General features: G+C 42.0%; 1 protein-coding gene across 4 annotated transcripts in view; it reads right to left on the bottom strand.

Moving 5' to 3' along the window:
- UGGT1 (UDP-glucose glycoprotein glucosyltransferase 1) overlaps positions 1-22837 on the bottom strand; it is a 92360-nt gene that overhangs the window by 65254 nt on the left and 4269 nt on the right. For all 4 annotated transcript variants that reach the window (XM_077825723.1, XM_077825725.1, XM_077825722.1 and 1 more), the window contains exons 2-7: positions 20710-20848; positions 12436-12518; positions 11715-11845; positions 8168-8280; positions 4444-4618; positions 2781-2877 (exon numbers count right to left, since the gene is read on the bottom strand). In XM_077825723.1, coding sequence (XP_077681849.1) covers positions 2781-2877; positions 4444-4618; positions 8168-8280; positions 11715-11845; positions 12436-12518; positions 20710-20834 — 724 coding nt within the window. In that variant the 5' untranslated portion in view covers positions 20835-20848. The remainder of the gene's footprint in view (positions 1-2780; positions 2878-4443; positions 4619-8167; positions 8281-11714; positions 11846-12435; positions 12519-20709; positions 20849-22837) is intronic.

Below are 22837 nucleotides of genomic sequence, written 5' to 3' on the forward strand. Positions count from 1 at the left end.
GATTTGGGCACCAGGGCCTGCTGACCATGCCGTTCCTTCTCGTTGACCGAAGCCACGACAAGGGAGCACAGTTGGGGGTGCTTGTAGAGGTACTCGTACTCCTCTGAGGGGACAAAGTACTTCCTTTCCACCCCCTTGGCCGTAGGTGGACTAGAGGCTGGCGATTGTCAGATTGTCTTGGCATTGGCCTGTATAGTCCACATGACTGGGAGGGCCACCCTGGACGGTGCCTCCACAGACAGAATGTCGACCACAGGGTCCTCTACCTCCACCACCTTCTCTACCTGGAGATTCATATTGCGCACCACCCTGCGGAGCAGCTCCTGGTGGGTGCGGAGGTCCATAGGGCCCGAAACTGTAGTCCCTGCCACTGCCTCATCAGGCGAGGACGAGGAAGATACCCCTGGGACTAAGGGATCCTGTGTGGTGTCCTCACGTGGAGGAACTTGTTGCCCAAGGTCCACCACGCTAGGGTCATGGGCCTGTGTTGGCACTGGAGCAGTCCCCTCAGAACCCCCCGGGGGGTGGGGGGCGAGACACAGTGGCCTCCGGTACTCAGGGCTCCGAAGGGGCGGAACGGGAAGCCCCCGAAGGAACCCCTTGGGCCTGATGGTATGCCCAGGGGGTCCACCATCACGGGTGATAAGAAGGAACTGAGGGGGCGCTGGGTCGGCTGAGGCATATATCCAGTGCCATGAAGGCACCACTCCAGGGTGCGCCTCAGCCGACCCACCGAGTGTTGCTGGGGTAAAAATCTTCCGACGATTGTGCACTTGGCACACACACCTAATTGGAATTGATATGAGCAAGCACTCGAAGAAGAACTGAGGAGTGACAGTCCATGGTCATATGGCAAGTCACTGTGAAAACTGGAAATAGAAGCCAGTTCTTGTGACATCCAGCCCTGTGATCAGTTCATTAGACCACAGCTGCCATGAGTATCTAGCAAAAAGTTCATTAAAAAAGTAAACCAGCTAAAAACAGGATGCTGTATTAGCCGCCAAATACAAGAAACAGAGGGTCAGAAGTGAATCTGGAAATTACGCTCCTCTGCTCAAGGGATGTTAAGAGCTCCAAAGGAGAGCACAGCCTGTGTGTTAACTGTAGAGATGACTCAGCAATAGTAGGAAGAAAAGGGGGTTGGATCAGACAAAGAAAAATAGAGGAGCAGTGGAATTCACTAGGGTAGCAGGATTTTTCAGTGTTACAAAATACTCTATTATTTATTATTAATGAAAATAATGTATATATTGACTAACACAAAAGCATCTTCCCACAGATTCAGTTTTATCTAGAATGAGCGTGTTTTCTGTCTAAAAAAAAAAGGGGGGGGGTTCCCTCCCTTGGGGTTGTGAAAACAGCTTCTGTTCCATAAACCAATACACAAAGGTCTTGCTGAAGTTGTAATGATACATTAATGAAATTGCTCTCACACTAATGCAACAAGAATAAAAGCTTCCTAAATTGAAATTAATCAGATGCTCCAGTGTGCCAGTTATTCTCAAAATGATAATTAACTAATAATTTAGGCTAAAAAGAGGCATTTGAATTAAATCTGCTCAATCTAGAATAATTTGAGGGATAATTTTTTACACTGCAAAGCATTTTATTTTAAGAATTTCAGAGAGAATATTGACAAAGTACACAAGCAGCAGATTTCCCCCCTCCCCCCCCAAAAAAGGGCAAATATAGTAAAGTACTGTGTTAAATGTAAATTACTAAAAAAGTAAAGAGAAAGCTTAAAAGAAGATTTGACAAGGTAGGGAAACTGTTTCTGTGCTTGTTTCATTTAAATTAAGATGGTTAAAAATAGCATTTTTCTTCTGCATGGTGAAGTTTCAAAGTTGTATTATGTTAATGTTCAGTTGTAAACGTTTGAAAGAACCACCATAACGTTTTGTTCATGGTTACGAATATTTCAGAGTTAAGGACAACCTCCATTCCTGAGGTGTTTAAGTTTAGGGTTCTACTGTATTTAGAAAAAGGTCACACTGCAAACCCTAAAACATCTTGCATGAAGTGTAAGTTTTGTTCTACTCAACAATTATCTATATTTACTCTGGGTGAAAGGAAATTTATTTAAATACAGTATGACTACTGCTATCTTTCTACTGAGTTTACTACCATATAGGCTGAAACAGTAACAAAATTAATTTCAAAGTATATATGTGATCGAGTCAATGCTAATATTTTAAAACAGATTAGGAGAGAAGGACTTGCTTTTGATAGTAGCTATTTCTTTTTAAAAATCCAGAAGTATCGGATGTCTGCTAAATGGACACAAAAATAAAATTATTAAATGCAATGCTATAAAATACATATATACTTAACTAATATGCAGTTTAGCCCGTCTGTGTCAGATTTCCAGAAATGGGGATTGCCCCTATTCTTGCTCCAGAGATGGTAGGAGGGGCAAAACTAATTTCAAATATTTTAGTCTCCATCTCCCTGGATGGCTTGGAAAGCTGAAGGAGGAACCATACTATGCTCGGGACAGGGGTAAGTAAGAAGTAATGTCTTGGTGGTGCACAACAGTAATCTGTCTAATCAAAGAATGGCTCTGAAGAGAGTAAACCTGCTCCCAAAATTAGAGGAGGACAACGACAACACGGAGAGTAGGAAGGAAGAGACCGTGGCTCTTCAGAGCTCAGACAGGTAAGAAGAGCACCATCTCCTGCCCTCTGGGAGAAAAACTATTCATGTGAAAAAAAAATATGAAACCATTTTATTATAACTCAAATTATTTGTATATAAAATTCTTATTTTAAGTAGGAATTCACCTTTCACCTGGGTATCATCCTTGGCCTTATATTCTGTGCTTTTAATAGCCAGTTCCACACCATAGCCAGACAGGTAGACTTTTTCTTTACTTGGATTCTAGAAGAAAAGGTAAAAAAACAGCAGCACATAGCACGTCTTTGTATGGATGTATAACACACTAAGCTAGTGTTTCCCATAGCAAAATAGCTCATAATGCCATGTATTTAAAGGGATTGGAGTGCCAGAACATGAATGTCTGTCATTTTAGGATTCAGACACAACTTATGTATTTTATACTGTACAAGTAGCAGCCCCAGAATGAGCTATTTTGCAGGAGTACAACATAATCGTTTAATGTCTTATTATATTCCTACTAGGCTCTTTGCAGAAGAGGATGACAAAGAATCATAGGAAAGAGCAGATCACACTAGGGCTGGTGAATGGTCCTGTGATAGAATCCCTTGCTGCGTCCAAAATAAAGCTTGTGAATACCGAATAGAACCAAATAAAAAAATGATGCTGCATAAGCCAACATTTGAGCCAACTTTAGATGGATACATTTATTTAATCAAAATGAACAACAGGGAAGAAAAAAGTGGTTCTTTTTTGCTGAGAAGCAAGGGAATGAAAATACCTCAGCCTCCAGCATTCACTGAATGGTATATAAGGAATACCACAGAAATGATCAAACCAATTAACACTTCAGGACAGGAGATCATATATTTATGTTTCATGATTTTAAGATGACACCTCTGAGCACTTCATAAAAAGTCTTAACACCATATTATAATCAATGGCTTTATAACCAAGGCCCAGAATTAAGCATTTTATGCAAAGAATGGGAATTCTGTCACATGGAATCGTGTTTTTTTTAAAAGAAAAGGGTGGTGTACAGCCTTATTCTTTTTGCTGTGTCTCACCGAAAGTACAAATATCACTAAAGCTGAGCCAGTTGATGCCTTTTCACATATAGCATATTTGGTTGTCAGTCCAAGTACTACATTTATGGCTTTTATCAACACTATCGCACCATCAGGAAGAGAAACTAAACAGATCAAAACTCTCGTAAGCCACTAAGAATGTACAATTAAACATCCATTCTACAACTATTCCTTTTGAGATCCAGTATAGAAAGTAAATTGGGGGTCGTCCCCCCTCCGGATTGATGGGATGGCAGGAGAAACAAGAGCAGATCACAGTAGGACTGGTGAATGGTTCAGCAATGAAATTCAATCCTATTCCAAATAAAAGGAATGGCCTCCGTTTGGAAAATACCTCTCACGCTTTACCCACCCAGATTATGCTACAAATGTTTTGTGCTTCACCACACCCATGCAAATATTGGATAATAAAAGGAACTCTTTTTCTTAGACATTTAAATGATAAAGTAATTTTCATAATTTGATTGAATAGATATATCAAAATCCAGAAATGCAGTCTGAATATTCAGTTTAATGCAAATAAAATAATCCTGTAACAGGAAATATGGGCCTAGATTTTCAAAACAAGTGCCTAAAATCAGCATCCTATGTCCAGATTCACAACTCTCAAAAGTTAGGCCACTTATTTAAGTATCTGAGCGTGAATGTCAGAGCCTCACCTTAGGCACCCATTTTTTAAAGTCTTAGCAAGAGGTTCTTTCTAATTCCAAAGAAATTGGTTCAAAATAGTATCAGTACTTACAGCAACATAGTGTCTGAGGATGTAAGTGATTTCTCCTGCACTGGCTTTCGAAACAAGCAGGTTGTGGAATTTGGAAAACTCCTCAGTGCCAATCTCAGCATAGAGTATGACAACAGGACTTTCTGGGTTTGAGAGGGGGTATCTGTGATCTCCTTTGAACAAAAAAGGCTTCAGCCTAAGAACAAACATCAAGAATTAAAATGTGGTGGTTTTAACATGCACTTGAAAGAGGAAACTAAGCAAGACGCATCAAAATCTCTTTTCCCTCCCTGTGTAACCATCAGGTGTCTTTTCACAAAGGACAAGGTCTCAGACTATTCTCAATTGATTATTAAGCGTGTCAGTCATTCGTGTGCGATGGTAAAACTTGGATAAAATGAAAAAAACAGGGCTCCAAAGGTTAAACTGTAAAACTGCACGGTGGGGGTTGGAAAGCACCCAACGATGATCCTTATATAAATGAGCAACAATGTTTTCAATAAACTATTTATTGGGGCATGAGTCCTATCTCAAAAATAAAATAAGCTAAACACAACAGACATTAAAGAGACATTTCCAGCCTCCTATAGGTTTAGTTTTCCTGTTCTGTATTCTTGTGTGTGTATTTTCTTCTCCTTTTCAAATCTTGCCCCTAATATAAAGTTCAAAATATTCCCAAATGGGATTTACCAACAGAATGCATCGGCAGTGCAGCGAATGAGCAAGATGATGCTATGCACCTACACATGAATCAGAAGTAAAATATGCCAACCTTTATGTTTACAAAAGATCAAGCTGCAAAACAGAGAAAGAGGAACCCGAGGACAGATTGTAGTTTAAGTTTCTAAGATGTTAATAATTGCTTTTTGTAAAGTCCCTCACTTTTTAGTTTTGTTACCAAGATTTACTGCCAATTTCAACTCAATTATTTCCTCGCATAATCCTGTTTGTTATGATGGAAAATAAATTTAAGATTACTATCGTGTGTCATTTTAAAATAACATCTGAATGAAAATAAAATAAAGCTGAGACTCATGTATTTGTCAGCATAAGCTCTGAGTTTTTGTTGTCCTAGTCTTAAAAATGTGGAACACTTATAGCAGAACCACTCTCAGAAATAGTTTGTACACATTCTGCTGTCCAGAATTTTACTGTTCACGGAAAATGACAATACGGTACCACTGACTCTAAATTTAGATATCTGAACTATAAATACTAAAGTATTTTACATGTTCAAAGGATTAGTGTCTTACTATACCAGGGGTCTGAAACACGTGGCCCACGGGGTTATTTTCTGCAGCCCGCCAACTCCCCGCAGCCCCCCTAGCGTTTACCTAGAGCAGCTCTGGCCCAGCGCACACCGGGGGCAGGGCAGACTCCCTCCCTGCCTGCCCTGCCCCCATGCCGCTCCAGGAAGCGGCCAGGACCTGCGGGGGGAGGGGTGGGGGGCACAGGCGTCTGTATGTTGCCCTGGCCGCGCCTCCTGGTACCTCCCCCGAAGCTTCCATTGGCTGGGAACAGGGAACCGTGGCCAATTGGAGCTTTGGGGGAGGTACCTAGAGGATCGGCCAGGGCAACACACAGACCCCATTGTCCCCCCCACACCCCCCCTAGTCCCAGCCGCTTCCCGGAGCAGCAAGGGGACAGAGAAGGCAGGCACAGAGCCTGCCCTGCCCCTGGTGCACGCCGGGCTGGACCCACCCCCCGAACCCTTCCTGCAGCCGAACCCCCTGACCTGAGCCCCCTGCTGCAGCCTGCACCCTGACCCCCTGCGCTAAGCCCCCTGCCACACCCCTCTGGCTCCCCAACCCCCTGCCCTGAGCCCCCGATGCACGCCGCACCCCTCCTGCACCCCCTGGAGGCAGGGAAGGGGTGGGAAGAGGCAGGGCAGGGAGGGGCCTCATGGAAGGGGTGGAGTGGGGGCAGCGCGGGGCTGGGGCAGTGGGTGGGGGGGCTGGTCAGTGGTGCAGACTTCGGGCCAATGTACTAGTCCCCTCATGTAGCCCTCGTGGTCATTTGAGTTTGAGACCTCTGTACTATACGAACACATCAATGTCCTAGAAACACAGGAACCACATCCAGATTTTGGAGTTGTCAGAGAGTTCATAGTCCTCCACAGTTAGACACAGGTTGCAGCGGAGGGCTTAATAAACGTGAGAACTTTGTTAAGGGAGTTCTCTAGTTGCTGCTTAAAGCATGGCTCTGTGTTTGTCCTCATACTTCACAGATACGACCATTGGTGTGCATATACTCCACTATCCTTCCTCCAACAGGGGTCAGCACCATAGTGCAGAGGAAGACATAAACCCTCATAATGGACAGTTATGCAGTCGGGATTACCTGGGGGAAGTTTCTGCCTAACCTCAGGCAGGTTTTGTCCAAAACATTATCTCATACATTTTTGTACTGTCAGCAATCTACTCCACAACTGATTAATTTTGAGAAACATTCAGGCAGACCCTGTGTAGTAACATTGTGCAGTCCAACCATGTTCCTCTTAAGACAACTTCTGTCCAGCAATCCAAATAAAGAATCCTCTCTGTTTATTACACCCAAATTCTGTTCCTTCTCTCATGAGGGACACTACAACTTTTATTCTCACTAATTTAACTGTGGCTCTTCTGATTATTCATATTAAATGACTAATTACTGTTTTTAATCCTAAAATGTTTGCCGTCAATAATATCCAGCAGCCGCAAATTCCAAAGATTAATAATGTTGTGAAACAGTGAACTGTCACATGGGGGTGAGCAAGCAGCTGACTTCAATTAAGCAGTCCTCTCAGAGGCTGCTGGGAGTGGGAGGGGCCTTGCCCTATATAAACCAGGCCCAGCTCATTCCAAGGAGAAAGATGAATGAAGCAGCTCTCCAGAAGATGCAGGGGAGGAGAAAGAAAGAATACCTAATGGGGGAAACAGCTCCAGAAAAGGGGCAAACGCCTTGGGATAACAATTCTATGTTTAGGGAGAACGAGGCACCAACTGCGGCCTACCTCCCTAGAAAGCTTTGGACTTGCTCCAAAGGTAAGAGAACTATGGGGAGAAAGCACTAAAAGCTTTCAGTGTAAATGAGGATAAACTAATACTTATAAAACAGTGTATTACTAGTACACTTTCTCTGGCTCTATATCCCTCCCCCTCCCCCCCCGTTACATACCTCCTCCCGCCACTCCCCTTTTTCTGTGATGGTCACATCATCCTGGCTCACCAGAAATAGCTTAGTGACAAATGCATTTTGGAGGAGTGGGGACAGGAACTACCAGTTTTAGAAGTGTGGCCTTTTATTTTTGATCGGTTTCCCTTTGCTCTCTTATTTTAAGAAAAGAGACACAGAAGCATCTGACTAACCTCTTCTTAACCTTTCATTAACTTTTATATCGTTATTATGTCAGCTCTTCCTCATCTCTTTAAGTTGCCCTGATCTTTTTTAAACTCTTTACATGGACATTTTTCCACATTTTTAAGAATTACTGCTGCCCTTCTACAGACCTTTTCCACTTCTGCCATTTCCTTCTAGAATATCATTACTTTATGGTACAATTTTTGAGAATGAGAAGGATGAGAGACAATTATTCCTGACTGGTTTAACACCAAAGAATAAATTGCAAATGTGTTTACTACTCTGCCTAAGAAAGGTCAAATATAATCTGGAAACAGAGTATGTAGAAAGTAGGAATTCAATGAAATTTCCCCACTTAAGTCTAACAAAGTTACAGTTTGGGCTAGATCTTATATAAAAAGACTACCTTTCTGAAGCTGTTTGTAAAAGGATTTCAAGGGTGTCAAATTCACAAGTCTTCTTCCCATGCACAGCAAAAAATGAGTTACAACCCACTGGTGGAGGTTCGTCTGCTGCTATCTGTATTAAAATATCTGTGTTACAATATAGTTTGTAAAATTTTCTTCGAACAAAGATAACAAATCACATTACAAAATGAAACTGAAAATAGGACTTTTAGGCGATAATAATATTGGGCTCCTAATCAAGGAGCGAAAGGTGATGTACAATTCCCAGTACTAATGTAATTAAAAGTTACCTGCTAAACAAACAAACAAAAAATAAAGCAAGAACATTGAACACTTAAATTTCACGAATGATTTGGTTTCCATAGGGTATTTACGATAGGGCTTTTCACCCCCCAACTTCAAAACTGTTTTATTTTACTTATGTAACTACACAGAACACTCTATGCATACCACAAAATTCCTTATAATTAAGCACCAAAAAGTCAATCTCTCTAAACAGGAACATATCAGATCATTCAAGATGAAAAGGAAAACCTCCTCAGAAAGGAACACAAGTCTGCCTTTACTAAAATAAAGTACTTTACAGAATGGTGCATATTTAACAAACTATAAAATGTACTAGATCTGTAAATAAAGGTCAAAGAATACAATTTCCATTTAAGGATTCTGTTGACTCCAGTTCCACGGGCATGGGCTAATATCTTTAGAATCCCACAACAGAACTACTGAAGAACTAGTAAGTTTATGATGTCACAGTTGCCATGGAAATGAAACCAAATTAAATATACAAATAGAACAACTCTTTGATTAAGGTTGCTAAGGCCTGGTCTACACTATGGGGTTAGGTCGAATTTAGCCGCATTAGATTGATCTAAAAATGACTGCGTCCACACAACCAACCCCGTTCCGTCGGCCTAAAGGGCTCTTAAAATCGACTTCTGTACTCCTCCCCGACGAGGGGAGTAGCGCTAAAAATTGACCTTGCTGAGTCGAATTTGGGGTAGTGCAGATGCAAATAGACCATATTGGCCTCCAGGAGCTATCCCAGAATGCTCCATTGTAACCGCTCTGGACAGCGCTTTGAACTCCGATGCACGAGCCAGGTACACAGGAAAAGTCCTGGGAACTTTTGAATTTCATTCCGTTTGGTCAGCGTGGCGAGCTCAGCAGCACAGGTGACCATGCAGTCCCCCAAGAATCGTAGATCGTAGAATGTGTCTACGCTCCTCCTATCATCTCCGTCCCTGAGGTTATCGCAGATTAGAAGGCGAAAAAAAAACGCACTCGCGATGACGTTTTCCAAGCTCAGGCAGTCCTCCCACACTGATAGGGCACAGCTTAATGCATGGAAGCATTCAGTGGCAGAGGCCAGAAAAGAATTAAGTGAGCTCAAAGAGCGGAGGCAGGACACGATGCTGAGGCTAATGCGGGAGCAAACTGATGTGATTAACCGTCTGTTGGAGCTGCAGGAAAGCCAACAAGAGCACAGACCCCCGCTGCATCCACTGTATAACCGCCTCTCCTCCTCCCAATGTTCCATAGCCTCCTCAACCAGGCGCCCAAGAACGCGGTGGGGGAGGCTCCGGATAACCAACCACTCCACTCCAGAGGATGGCCCAAGCAACAGAAGGCTGTCATTCAAACAGTTTGATTTTTAGTGTAGCTACAATAAGCAATGTGGCCTTGTCCTTCCCTCCTCCCCCACCCCACCTGGGCTACCTTGTCCGTTTTTTGTTTTTAATTAATAAAGAAAGAATGCATGGTTTCAAAACAAATAGTTACTTTATTTCAAAGGGAGGAGGGTGGTTGGCTTACAGAGAATTAATCAGTGAATGGGGCGGGTTTGCATCAAGGAGAAACACACAACTGTCACATGGAAGCCTGGCCAGTCATGAAACTGGTTTTCAAAGCCTCTCTGATGCGCAGAGTGCCTTGCTGTGCTCTTCTAATTGCCCTGGTGTGTGGCTGATCAAAATTGGATGCCAGGCAATTTGCCTCAACCTCCCACCCCGCCATAAACATCTCCCCCTTACTCTCACAGATATTATGGAGCACGCAGCAAGCAGCAATAACAATGGGAATGTTGGTTGCGCTGAGGTCTGACCTAGTCCGCAAACAGCGCCAGCAAGCTTTTAAAAGCCCAAAGGCACATTCTACCACCATTCTGCACTTGCTCAGCCTATAGTTGAACTGCTCCTTACTACTGTCCAGGCTTTGAGCCATGGAAGCAAGGGGTAGGCTGGGGTAGGTGCAACTGCACGGCGCTGCCTACTGGGAGAGCAGCCTGAGGCAGAAGCCTCCAGCTCACATGATATTCCAGGCAGGACTGAATCTCCATGAGACAAAACTTAAAGAAGAGAATGACCTGGAGTCTCTGGCTCCCATTCGGTGCTCTAAGAGGAGAATAGCCATGTCTGTCCAGGCGCCCCTAATCGACCTCACCGAGATCTGCCAAGAGCACCCAGGAGACGTAAGACGGCCATCAGTCCTACTGCACCGTCTGCTGCGAAGGCAAGGAGCTATTGCTGTGTAGCAATGCAGTACCGCATCTGCCAGCAGCACCCAGGAGACATATGGTGATTGTGAGCTGAGTGGGCTTCATGCTTGCCGTGGCATGGCATCTGCACAGGTAACCCAGGAAAAAAAGGCAGAAAACAATTGTCTGCTGTTGCTTTCACGGAGGGATGGAGGCCTGATGACATGTACTCAAAACCACCCGCGACAGTGTTTTTGCCCCATCGGGCATTGGGAGCTTAACCCAGAAGTCCAATGGGCAGCAGAGACTGCGGGATAGCTACCCACAGTGCACCGCTCTAAGTCGATGCTAGCCACGGTAGTGAGGATGCACTCCACCAACTTAATGCGCTTAGTGTGGACACACGCAATCAACTGCATAAAATCTGTTTCTAAAAATCTACTTCTATAAAATCGACCTAATTTCATAGTGTAGACATACCCTTACAGGCAACTATACACTTATCTACCCCATTACTTACAAAGCCCAAATATTTAAAAAGGAATTAGATGCCAAAATCAAAAGGAAAAAAACCCTGGGTCACAGTTAAGTTTGTGCTGTGATAAAAATATTTCTATATACATGAGAATATTAATGATATGAGTATTGTAAAATGTATCTTTGAGGCCTTGCAGGGAGACTTCTGGCAAAACAGTGAAGATTTACATTAATATTTCTAAAGTAAAAGTAAGCAACCAATTTTAAAAATGTTAAGCCATCTGAAAGAAGCTAAACAAGGTACAAACCCCTTTTCGCCTCTTCAGATCTCCATTCATTTCACATCAAAATATTTAAAGTGGTTTAATTACTTTTGAAGTATAAAAGTACTTTTTGTTTTTCCAAAACAAGCTAAGGTTTGACTATGACATGGAATGGAGGCCTTTACTAGTTTGAAAACAAGTGTCAAACTACTTCATCATTTTTATTATCTGAGCCACAAACTTAATGTCTGTAGGTAGCTGAAGTAGCTACTTCCTTCCTGGATCCTATGAAACACAGTCATTGGATGGCTTCCATTGCTTTGTACTAACCTGCTGAAAGGCTTGAATCGTAGCAGAGTAGGAACGTAAAGACAGGGAAAACTTCAACAAGTTCTGCTGCAGTGGTGACAGATTCTGGCAAGCTGCTTTCAGCATTGCATGGTAAGAGGAATAATTAGTACCTGCAAAGCCAGAGCACAAGCAATTAACCTCCATGTGAGACTACTGCAGAAGAGGGCCATTTAACTGTAAATCATGGGTTTTCACAATAACCTATACTGTGAAAAGTGCATGGGACCAGTATGTAGTTAAAACCTGAAATAAGGGCCAATCTCACTAAACAATATGAAGTATTACTCCTGTCTTTTTTAGAGGCCAGTTCTACAGCTGGATCTGCACTGAGTTCATGTAACTTTAGATGCAACTGCAGGATCAGGACCTAAACATGAGGAGTATGGGAATATAGTTAAGTTGCCAGCTACTTACTAATTACAAAATTACTTTTTCCAACAAACACAAAAGGAAAAAAAATATTTACAATATTTTCTTGTCATGGCACAACCTGACAAATCAGTTTTAGCACATATAGATTGGCTTTAATCAACTGGCTGTTTGATTGCCCTGTTCAGGTCACAGTTCCCATCACAATCTAAGTCATATAGATAGTTTATGTTCCATTTTTCTGTGATTGCATACATTGTAAAACATTTTTGCTTACTTTTCATCTATGCTGATTAATATCAAGCAAGGAAAAGGGTTTACAGAATCTTACCACCATGATCTGATGATCTAATTTCTTGACTGGCCTCGACAAAAGTCCAGAATTTCTCTTGACCTTCTTCTGCTAAAAATTCACTGCACAGAGAGGGGGAAAATCTTCAGTAGAACTTGTTTTATGAAGTTTACCTTAAATTACAGTGCTTTATGAAATTGTTAGCTTTTACAGCACATTTAATCCCTAGCATATGTCTGCCCATAAAAGAAAAACAAACATCATTACTAGGAAGGAAGCTAGAAATAGCAGGATTGCTGCAAGTAAGGCTGATTGATAGAATTGTGTAGAGCAGTGGTTCTCAACTAGGGGTATGCATACCCCTGAGGATATGCAGAGGTCTTCCAAGGGGTAGGTACTCAACTCATCTAGATCAGTGTTTCTCAACCTCGGGGCTGCAGCCCCTGGGGGAGGGGCGGGGGTTTAGGGGGACTGCATTAGGAGTCGGCATTAGGAGGTGGCAAGCAGGGCAAATGCCCAGGGCCCCCGTGAAGCTAAGTTACTCTTCAGCTCGCCGGCTTGGGCTTCAGACAAGGCTCACAAGTGAAAAACAGGCTCAAGTATCACACTGAAATGTAAATATTTATATTCCAATTGATTTTTTATAATTATGATAAAAGTGAGAGTCAGCAATTTTTCAGAAATACTGTCCTGTGACACTTCATATTTTTATGTCTGATTTTCTAAGCAAGTAGTTTTTAAGTGAGGTAAAACTTGGGGTATGCAAGACAAATCAGATTTTTGAAAGGGGAACAGTAGTCTGAAAAAGTTGAGAACCACTGGTGGAGAGGATGCTTGTAAAGCACTTATAATTCCCTCACAATCACAAGTACTAAAATGCACAAGTGTACATAACTTGAGGTTTCAATCTATCCCTTTTATGTCTGAGCTAGCAATATTTGTGGGAAAAACCATTTATACAGTGAATAACAGGACATATTTATGTGAATGTTTCGTGGGGTTTTTTTTAAATCTCCCCTATTTCAATAGCCCTGTAACCATTCCTAACAGTCATGATCAATAAAGTAGCTAGATTTTTCTAATATGAAAAGTTTTGTGCGCTCCAAACACCAGGGGTTTATTTATTTTGACTATGAAATCAAGTAGCAACAGGATAAGATAAAGAGCAAGTTAACCAGGATAGCAATTTGTGTCTAAGTTTCAATCTATTTTGAGCTAATCCTGATTTGAACTTCTTGAGAACAATTGTGCAGCAAATTACTATACCAGTTTCAGTAAATCAAACTGGAGGGAGGATTCAGCACTATAGTTTCACCCACATTCACATCACTCCATAGCTCAGTGCAGAAGCCTGCTCATCAAACACTTAAAATATAATGATCACTTATCCTGAAGGTGTTCATTAGTGTTTGAAATATTTATTTTTGGTTCCGTCTGTTTCCCACTTAATCTCCTATCTCAAGGAGGGCTTCTCCTGTTCCTGCCTCTTGCAGAGATGGAGTACCTATGTCAACGGGAGAAGTCCTCCCATCTACATAGCACTGTCTACACCCAGGGGTAGGTCAGTTTAACTGTGTCACTCAGGGGTGTGGATTTTTCCAACCTAGTTATTCTGACTTAATTTCCTACTGTAGATGTGGTGTAAATGTGGTCTTTTGTATAAGTGTTGTTATGCAGACACATCACATGGTTCAGGCTCATCTGTACCTTTCGAGATATCTGTCTCTCTCCATGGGCGTGCTTTCTAAGGCTTTGTCTACACTGGAACCTGAATGATGAAACTCTTCTTCAGGGGTGTGGAGGGAGAAAAAAAAAAAAAAAAAAACACACCCACCCACCCCTACCTGTGAAAGACAAAACTTTTGCCAATGAAAAGCGCCAATGTGAACAGAGCTCTCTCCTGCAGACAAAGCTACCACCACTTGTTGAGGATGGAAGTTTTGTTAGCAGAAGAGTTCTCTCTCTCACCTGTCGCCAAACAGCGGCTACACTGCGCGCCTTTTAGTGGCACGACTGTAGCGGTACAGCTGTGTCGCTAAAAGGTGCGTAGTGTAGACATAGCCCTAGTGACAGGCCCAGCACCTGCTCTCAGAGTGGAATCTCAATTCACCTTTCTCCCCTCCCCCCTACTTTAGATGGGCTCCTGGTTATGGCACCCTGTTTACCAACCAGGCCAAACTGGTTTTGATGTCAGCCGAAGACTTTCCTTCAGGAGCTATGATCAGTATAAAAATGCATGGACACCAGACCGCTTCTTCAAAACATACTAAATCAATGCCAGCAGGGATCATTTTCCATCCTATTTTTAGCAACCCGAATACCAAGCTGTGTCTAAAGCAAACTCTTAAATACTTATTTAGGAATCTAACTTCAGGTCCCTTTTTTAAAAGAAAATCTTGGCCAGAAAATCAGGAACAGCTTCCTGACAAGAGACCTATTAAGCTGTAGAATAATCTATCAAGGTTCCAATTCTGATGATTCCATTAAATCTTAAAGTGAGGTAATGAAGATCCTAACTTTACTATCTCCCACCGATAGAACTCAGATTTTTTACTATCAAGAATATTTAATACCTACTTTACCATTGGGACTTTCTCCATAACCTCATTTTGTTTAGACTTTGAAGGGCTTAGTCTCAGCTTTATATGCACTGAGGTAGGAACATACTGTACCATCCTTTGTGTCAACTACACTTAATCTTGTTTCTTAAAATGCCTTTGTCACGGTATTTCTCTTAATTTCAAGGCCCTCTCCACCCCCAGTGTTTTTAACAGCTCTTTAAAAGCTTTAAATTAATAACTTGTTTCCTTGCTTAAAAATGTTTTCCTGTTTTGATGGGCAAATTGATTTTTTTATTGGAGAATTTCTCAGGAGCACTATACTCCTGGCATATTTCTTCTTAAACAGTTAGGCATTCCTAAATGTTATAAGGACTTTCATGTCCACAGACCCTGGTGATAAATATGTATTAAAAACTGACATTACATAAGAGAAAGGTGGTTAGATATTGGGCCTATAGACCTGTATCATTTTCCTGTAAATGTTTCTTTAAAGTTCTTATTCAAAATATTCTTTAAATAAAACTTAATAAATAAAAAATAAATAAATATAACTAAAACCCTTGGGGGTGGGGGGAGGAAATATATTAACACAGGTGTGTAATACTCTGACCAAGTGTTGATTCATGACACAGAACTTATCCAAAGGAATGTCTATCAAGTGTGTGGGAATATTTCCCCCCTCCCCTCACCTACAAAAAGCGCAGTGATCATGTTTAATTTGCAAAGTTAGGAAAGAGACTTAAATCCAGGACCTCTATGGTGGCACTCTCAGAAATGCTTCCAGTTCCATACACAGGTCCAGGTAGGCAGGCAGAACTTCAGAGTCTCAATGCGTGGATGAGACGATGGTGTAGAGAGGAGGGGTTTAGATTTATTACGAACTGGGGAAACTTTTGGGGTAGGGGGAGCTGATACAAGAAGGATAGGCTCCACCTAAACCAAAGTGGATCCAGACTGCTGGCACTTAACATTAAAAAGGTTGCAGAGCAGTTTTTAAACTAAGAGATGGGGGAAAGCCGACTGCTGCAGAGGTGCACGTGGATCGGACAGAGAATTCTCTTAAGAGGAGAGTCTATTGATAGAGATTCTCTAGGTTTTAGTCAGGAGGAGAGGATAGAAGAGGATTAAGTATGGGCCAGATCAGACAAGAAACATTCACATAAAGAATCCGACACATCAGAAAAGGGCAGACAAATAAACAGTGACAAGGTTTTTAAAAATGCTTGTAGACAAATGCTAGAAGTCTAATAATAAGATGGGTGAACTAGAGCGCCTCGTGTTAAAGGAGGCTATTGATATAATAGGCATCACAGAAACCTGGTGAAGTGAGGACAATCAATGGGACACAATCATTCCGGGGTATAAAATATATCGGAAGGACAGAAAAGGTTGTGCGGGGGGGTGGGGAATGGCACTATAAGTGAAAGAAAATGTAGAATCAAATGAAATAGAAATCTTAAAGGAATCCACATGTTCCACAGAATCTCTATTGTGACAAAAGCTCTGTCCTTGTCTCCGTGGGTCCCGCAATTCCTGGTGGATTTCGCAAGCCTCAGAGGCTCACTGTGACCCTCCACGTAACCCGTCTCTCTCTAGAGACAAGGGTCACAGTCTACTGAGCCATTATCATATGCCAGCGAGGGAGGTGAGGAGAAGCTATCCTCCCTTGCACAGTCTCTGTCTCCCAGTCTCTATGATTAATCGGGGGGGAAGGGGGGCAAAGGGGGGAGCCCGGGCCCGCCCTCTACTCCGGGCTCCAGCCCAGGGACCCTAATAGTATCAGCTATGGTAGCTGACCTTTTAGAAACCTGACATGTGCAATTCCCTGGGCTACTTCCCCACAGCAGCCCTCACTTCATCAGGCTCCACTTCACCCTTGCCTCAGGGCCTCCTTCTTGTGCCTGATATGGTGTGTACTGTTCAGTCTCTTCAACAGCGCAACTTCCTCCCACAGCTCCTGACATGCACACCCACCTGACTGACTGGGAGGCTTTTAACTAGTTTCAGCCTGTCCCTGATTGGCTTCAGGTGTCCCTATCAACCTGGCATTCTCCCTGCATTCTGGAAAGTTCTTAATTGGCCCCAGGTGTCTTAAATGGCAGCTGCTCTAGGTCAATTAACTTATCCTGGCACCAGGGATTTGTTTAGCCTGCAGCTAATATATCTATCTCCCACTACTTTTTCTATAGCCATCTGGCCTTGCCCCGTCACACTATGGATAGTAATTCCATGCTCCTAATAAGCATATAACAGCAGGGATCTATTATCGACCACCTGACCAAGACAGTGATAGTGGCAATGAAATGCTAAGGGAGATTAGAGAGGCTACCAAATAAAGAAAACAATGATAGTGTGGGATTTCAATTATCCCCATATTGACTGGATACGTCACCTCAGGATGAAATGCAAACACAAAATTTTTCGATACTTTAAATGACTGCTTCTTGGAGCAGCTTGTACAGGAACCCCACAACGGGAGAGGCAATTCTCGATCTAGTCCTGAGTGCAGCACAGGATCTGGTCCAAGAGGTAATTATAACAGGACCGCTTGGAAATAGTGACCATAATATAACAACATTTAACATTCCTGTGGTGGGAAGAACACCTCAACAGCCCAACACTGTGGCATTTAATTTCAGAAAAATGAGGAGGTTAGTTAAACAGAAATTAAAAGGTACAGTGACTAGAGTGAAATCCCTGCAAGCTGCATGGACACTTTTCAAAGACATCATAACATAGGCTCAACTTAAATGTATACCCCAAATTAAAAAACACACTAAAAGAACTAAAAAAAGAGCCACCGTGGCTTAACAACCATGTAAAAGAAGCAGTGAGAGATAAAAAGGCATCTTTTAACAAGTGGAAGTCAAATCCTAGTGAGGTAAATAGAAAGGAGCATAAACACTACCAAATTAAATGTAAAAATGTAATAAGGAAAGCCAAAAAGGAGTTTGAAGAACAGCTAGCCAAAAACTCAAAAGGTAACAACAAAATGTTTTTTAAGTACATCACAAGCAGGAAGCCTGCCAAACAACCAGTGGGGCCCCTGGACGATCAAAATACAAAAGGAGCACTTAGAGATGATCAAGTCATCACAGAGAAACTAAATGAATTCTTTGCTTCAATCTTCATGGCTGAGGATGTTAGGGAGATTCCCAACCTGAGCAGTCTTTTGTAGGTGACAAATCTGAGGAATTGTCACAGATTGAAGTGTCACTAGAGGAGGTTTTGGAATTAATTGAGCAATTTAACAGTAACAAGTCACCGGGACCAGATGGCATTCACCCAAGAGTTCTGAAAGAACTCAAATGTGAAATTGTGGAACTATTAACTATGGTTTGTAACCTGTCCTTTAAATCAGCTTCTGTACCCAATGACTGGAAGACAGCTAATGTAACGCCAATATTTAAGAAGGGCTCTAGAGGTGATCCTGGCAATTACAGACCGGTAAGTCAGTACTGGGCAAATTAGAACAATAAAACAATTAAAATTAAACAATAATTTTATTTTATTTATTTTATTAAAAAATAAACAATTAAAACAATAGTAAAGAACATAAATTGTTGTGCAAAAGTCAACATGGTTTCTGTAAAGGGAGATCATGTCTTACTAATCTATTAGAGTTCTTTGAGGGGGTCAACAAACATGTGGACAAGGGGGATCCAGTGGACATAGTGTACTTAGATTTCCAGAAAGCCTTTGACAAGGTCCCTCCCCAAAGGCTCTTATGTAAATTAAGTTGTCATGGGATAAGAGGGAAGATCCTTTCATGGATTGAGAACTGGTTAAAAGACAGGGAACAAAGGGTAGGAATAAATGGTAAATTTTCAGAATGGAGAGGGGTAACTAGTGGTGTTCCCCAAGGGTCAGTCCTAGGACCAATCCTCTTCAACTTATTCATAAATGATCTGCAGAAAGGGGTAAACAGTGAGGTGGCAAAGTTTGCAGATGATACTAAACTGCTCAAGATAGTTAAGACCAAAGCAGACTGTGAAGAACTTCAAAAAGCTCTCTCAAAACTAAGTGATTGGGCAACAAAATGGCAAATGAAATTTAATGAGAATAAATGTAAAGTAATGCACATTGGAAAAAATAACCCCAACTATACATACAATACAATGGGGACTAATTTAGCTACAACTAATCAGGAGAAAGATCTTGGCGTCATCGTGGATAGTTCTGTGAAGACGTCCAGGCAGGGTGCAGCGGCAGTCAAAAAAGCAAACGGGATGTTAGGAATTGTTAAAAAAGGGATAGAGAATAAGACAAGAGAATATCTTATTGTCCTTATATAAATCCATGGTACGCCCACATCTTGAATACTGCGTACAGATGTGATCCCCTCATCTCAAAAAAGATATACTGGCGTTAGAAAACGTTCAGAAAAGGGCAACTAAAATGATGAGGGGTTTGGAATGGGTCCCATATGAGAAGATGCTAGGACTTTTCAGCTTGGAAAAAAGGAGACTAAGGGGGGATATGATAGAGGTATATAAAGTCACGAGTGGTGTGGAGAAAGTGAATATGGGAAAGTTATTTACTTGTTCCCATAATACAAGAACTAGGGGCCACCAAATGAAATTAATGGGCAGCAGGTTTAAAACAAATAAAAGGAAGTTCTTCTTCACTCAGCGCACAGTCAACCTGTGGAACTCCTTGCCTGAGGAGGTTGTGAAGGCTAGGATTATAAAAGGGTTTAAAAGAGAACTGGATAAATTCATGGAGGTTAAGTCCATTAATGGCTATTAGCCAGGATGGGTAAGGAATTGTGTCCCTAGCCTCTCTTTGTCAGAGGGTGGAGATGGATGGCAGGAGAGAGATCAATTTGATCACTACCTGTTAGGTTCAGTCCCTCTTGGGCACCTGGCATTGGCCACTGTCGGTAGACAGGATACTGGGCTGGATGGACCTTTGGTCTGACCCAATATGGCCATTCGTATGTTCAAGTTTGGTTATAAGGACCTTAAACAGCACTGATAACTTAACCCAAGATCGTGCTAGTTGTTTGTGGTGCTTATGGTCAGTGAATGGGTGGGTGTCTCTCTTCCCTTCACAAATTCTTCTAAATTAACATCCCTGCACTGTTTCCTTCATCTTTTTGATATCAAAATGCATTTGAATTAAACCCAACCTGTTGTCAATCATTCAGCACATAATGTATGACACCTTTAATTCATTTTCAGCAAAGACTGTATGGGTATACCAGCATATTTTCAAATCAGAACTACATGAGAATACATGGCATAGCTTCACTGCTCAGATGGGGAGGCAGGTGCTCTCTGGACACATTTATGAGGCTGAATGCTACAGTTGGCAAGAGCCCAGAAGTCAGAGGTGCTGACAAGCAGGCTGCCTCAACTGGCTGGAGTTCTCTAATGATGAAGCGGGGAACAATGCACTGATAATCTAGCTAGAAGAACAGGAGTGGGAGTGATGGGGTCGGGGTACTAATGTTGCTCCCCTCTACCGTATACCAGCCTGTTAACATAGGCACAGGAAAAATGGGACATGAGAGCAGAACTGTTCATCAAGTCCACAATACTGGGGGGGAGGAGGGGGAAACTGAGTAAACATATTTAGACACAGCACATTAGTGCTTACATCTAGTTACTAAGGTATGCTGACAAATACCATTTAATACTCTTCTAGGATTTACTATACTGTGTGTGTGTGAGATTTAGCCCACAAGCTAGCATTTTTATTCTTCTACATTTCAGATTTGTGAATGAAAACTAACAGCCTGTATGCTTACCTTGCTTCCAGTAACAAAGGGGTTGACAACCACTTTGTAGTCAGGGACGTTGTCACTGCTTTAGAATCTGCCTTTGCTAGAGAAGAGCTGAACCAGATTCCAAGAAGTGCAATAAAAATTCCCATTTTATAGAAAATGCCTAGAGGGGAAATAAAGAAATAAAGTTTGTCTCTGAAACATTCCATTCATAATGTCTAGGGGGCGTTGTACAGAGTCCTAGTCCACCTAAAATGTAAGTCCAGGTTCTATTTGAAATTGAATGGCCTGTGTTATGCAGGAAGTCAGACTAGATCATAATAGTCCTTCCTGGGCTTAAAATCCAAGAACCTAAGAATATTAGGAGACAAGGATTGTAAGATTGGACGCCTCAGCTACAGCCAGGACTAAAATCATGGGAACACAAGGGCATGATAACCAGCTTTTTTGCACATTTATTCCTGGATTTGAAGGTCAGAAGAGACCACTGTGATCATCTACTCTGACCTCCTACATAATATAGGCCACTGAACTTCACCAAAATAATTGCTCTTTGAACTACAGCAAGGGTTCTCAATCTTTTTCTTTCTGAGGCCCCCCAAACATGCTATAAAGAGTCCATGGCCCACATGTGACAACAACATTTTATGTGCATGTAAAGCCAGGCTGACATTAGGTGGTAGCAAGCAGGGCAACTCCCAGGGCCCCACACCATAGGGGGGCCCTCGAAGCTAAGCTGCTCAGGCTTCAGCTTGAGGCCTGGTTGGCAGAGCTCAGGGCAGTGGGGCTTTGGCTTTCTGCCCCTGGGCCCCAGTGAGTCTATTGCTGGCCTTGCTTAGTGAACCCCCTGAAACCTGCTCACAGCCCCCCAGGAGGCCTCAGACCCCTGGTTGAGAACTGCTGAACTACAGCATATGTTTTAGAAAAACTTCCAATCTTGATTTAAAAATTGTCAGTGATGGCAAATCTACCACAACTCTTGGTAAATTGATCCAATGGCTAATTATCCTCACTTAGAAACTTATGCTTTATTTCCAATGTAAATTTTGTCTAACTCCAACTTCAAGCCATTGCATTTTGTTAGACTACTGTCTGCTAGATTGAAGAGCCAATTATCAAATTTCTTTCCCCATGTAGATACTTATACACTGATCAGTTCACCCTTTAACCTTCTTTGTTAAGAAGCTCAGTCTGTTTAGCTTGAGACTGTCACCATAAGGTATGTTTTCCAATCCTTTAATCTTTCTTGTGGCTCTTCTTTGAGGCCTCTCCAATTTAAAATCCTTCTTTAACTGTGGACAGCACAACTGGGCACAGTATTCCAGTAGTTGTCACACCAGTGCCAAATACCTACTCAAGATTCCCGTTTATGCATCCAAGTACTGCATTAGCCCTTCTGGCCATAGTGTCTCACTGGGTTATCGTGGTGGATATTCACCTGGACATGGACTCCAAGTCTTTTTCAGAGTCTCTACTTCCCAGGATAGAGTCCCCCATCCCGTAAGTAAGAGCTACATTCTTTGTTCCTAGCTGTATACATTTATATTTGGCCATATTAAAATACATTGATTGTTTGCATCCAGAATACCAAGAGATCCAGAATGCTTTCAGACCTGTCCTCTTCATTATTTGCTATTCCCACATTTATGTAATCTACAAACTTCATCAATGATATGTTTGTTCTCCATGAGCTGGAAGAAATGTCAAATAGCATAGGGCTAAGTAACGATCCCTGCAGGCCCCCACTAGAAACACACCTGCTTCATGATGATTCCCATTTACAATTACATTTGGAGACCTATCAGCCAGTTTTTAATCCATTTACTGTGTACCATATTGTTTTGCATGCCAACTAAAATGCCCTATGGGAATCTAGGTATATTACAAACAGATTACCTTTATCAACCAGTTGAAATCTCATCAAAAGCACAAAAAATAGTTTGACAGGATCTACCTCCCATAAACCCATGCTGATTGGCATTAATTATATTACTCACCCTCTAATTCTGTGTGTCCTGTATCAGTTCTACATTTTTACTGCCAGAGACCCCTCCTCACATACAGTGTGCCCTAAAAAAGGCATTCTACAAACTGGTCAAATTTAAATCAGGTGTAAGACTAAGTTTCTGACTCTTTATGGTTATTAAAAATC

This window comes from Eretmochelys imbricata, chromosome 9 (genome assembly GCF_965152235.1).
Source record: "Eretmochelys imbricata isolate rEreImb1 chromosome 9, rEreImb1.hap1, whole genome shotgun sequence".
Classification (NCBI taxonomy): domain Eukaryota; kingdom Metazoa; phylum Chordata; order Testudines; family Cheloniidae; genus Eretmochelys; species Eretmochelys imbricata.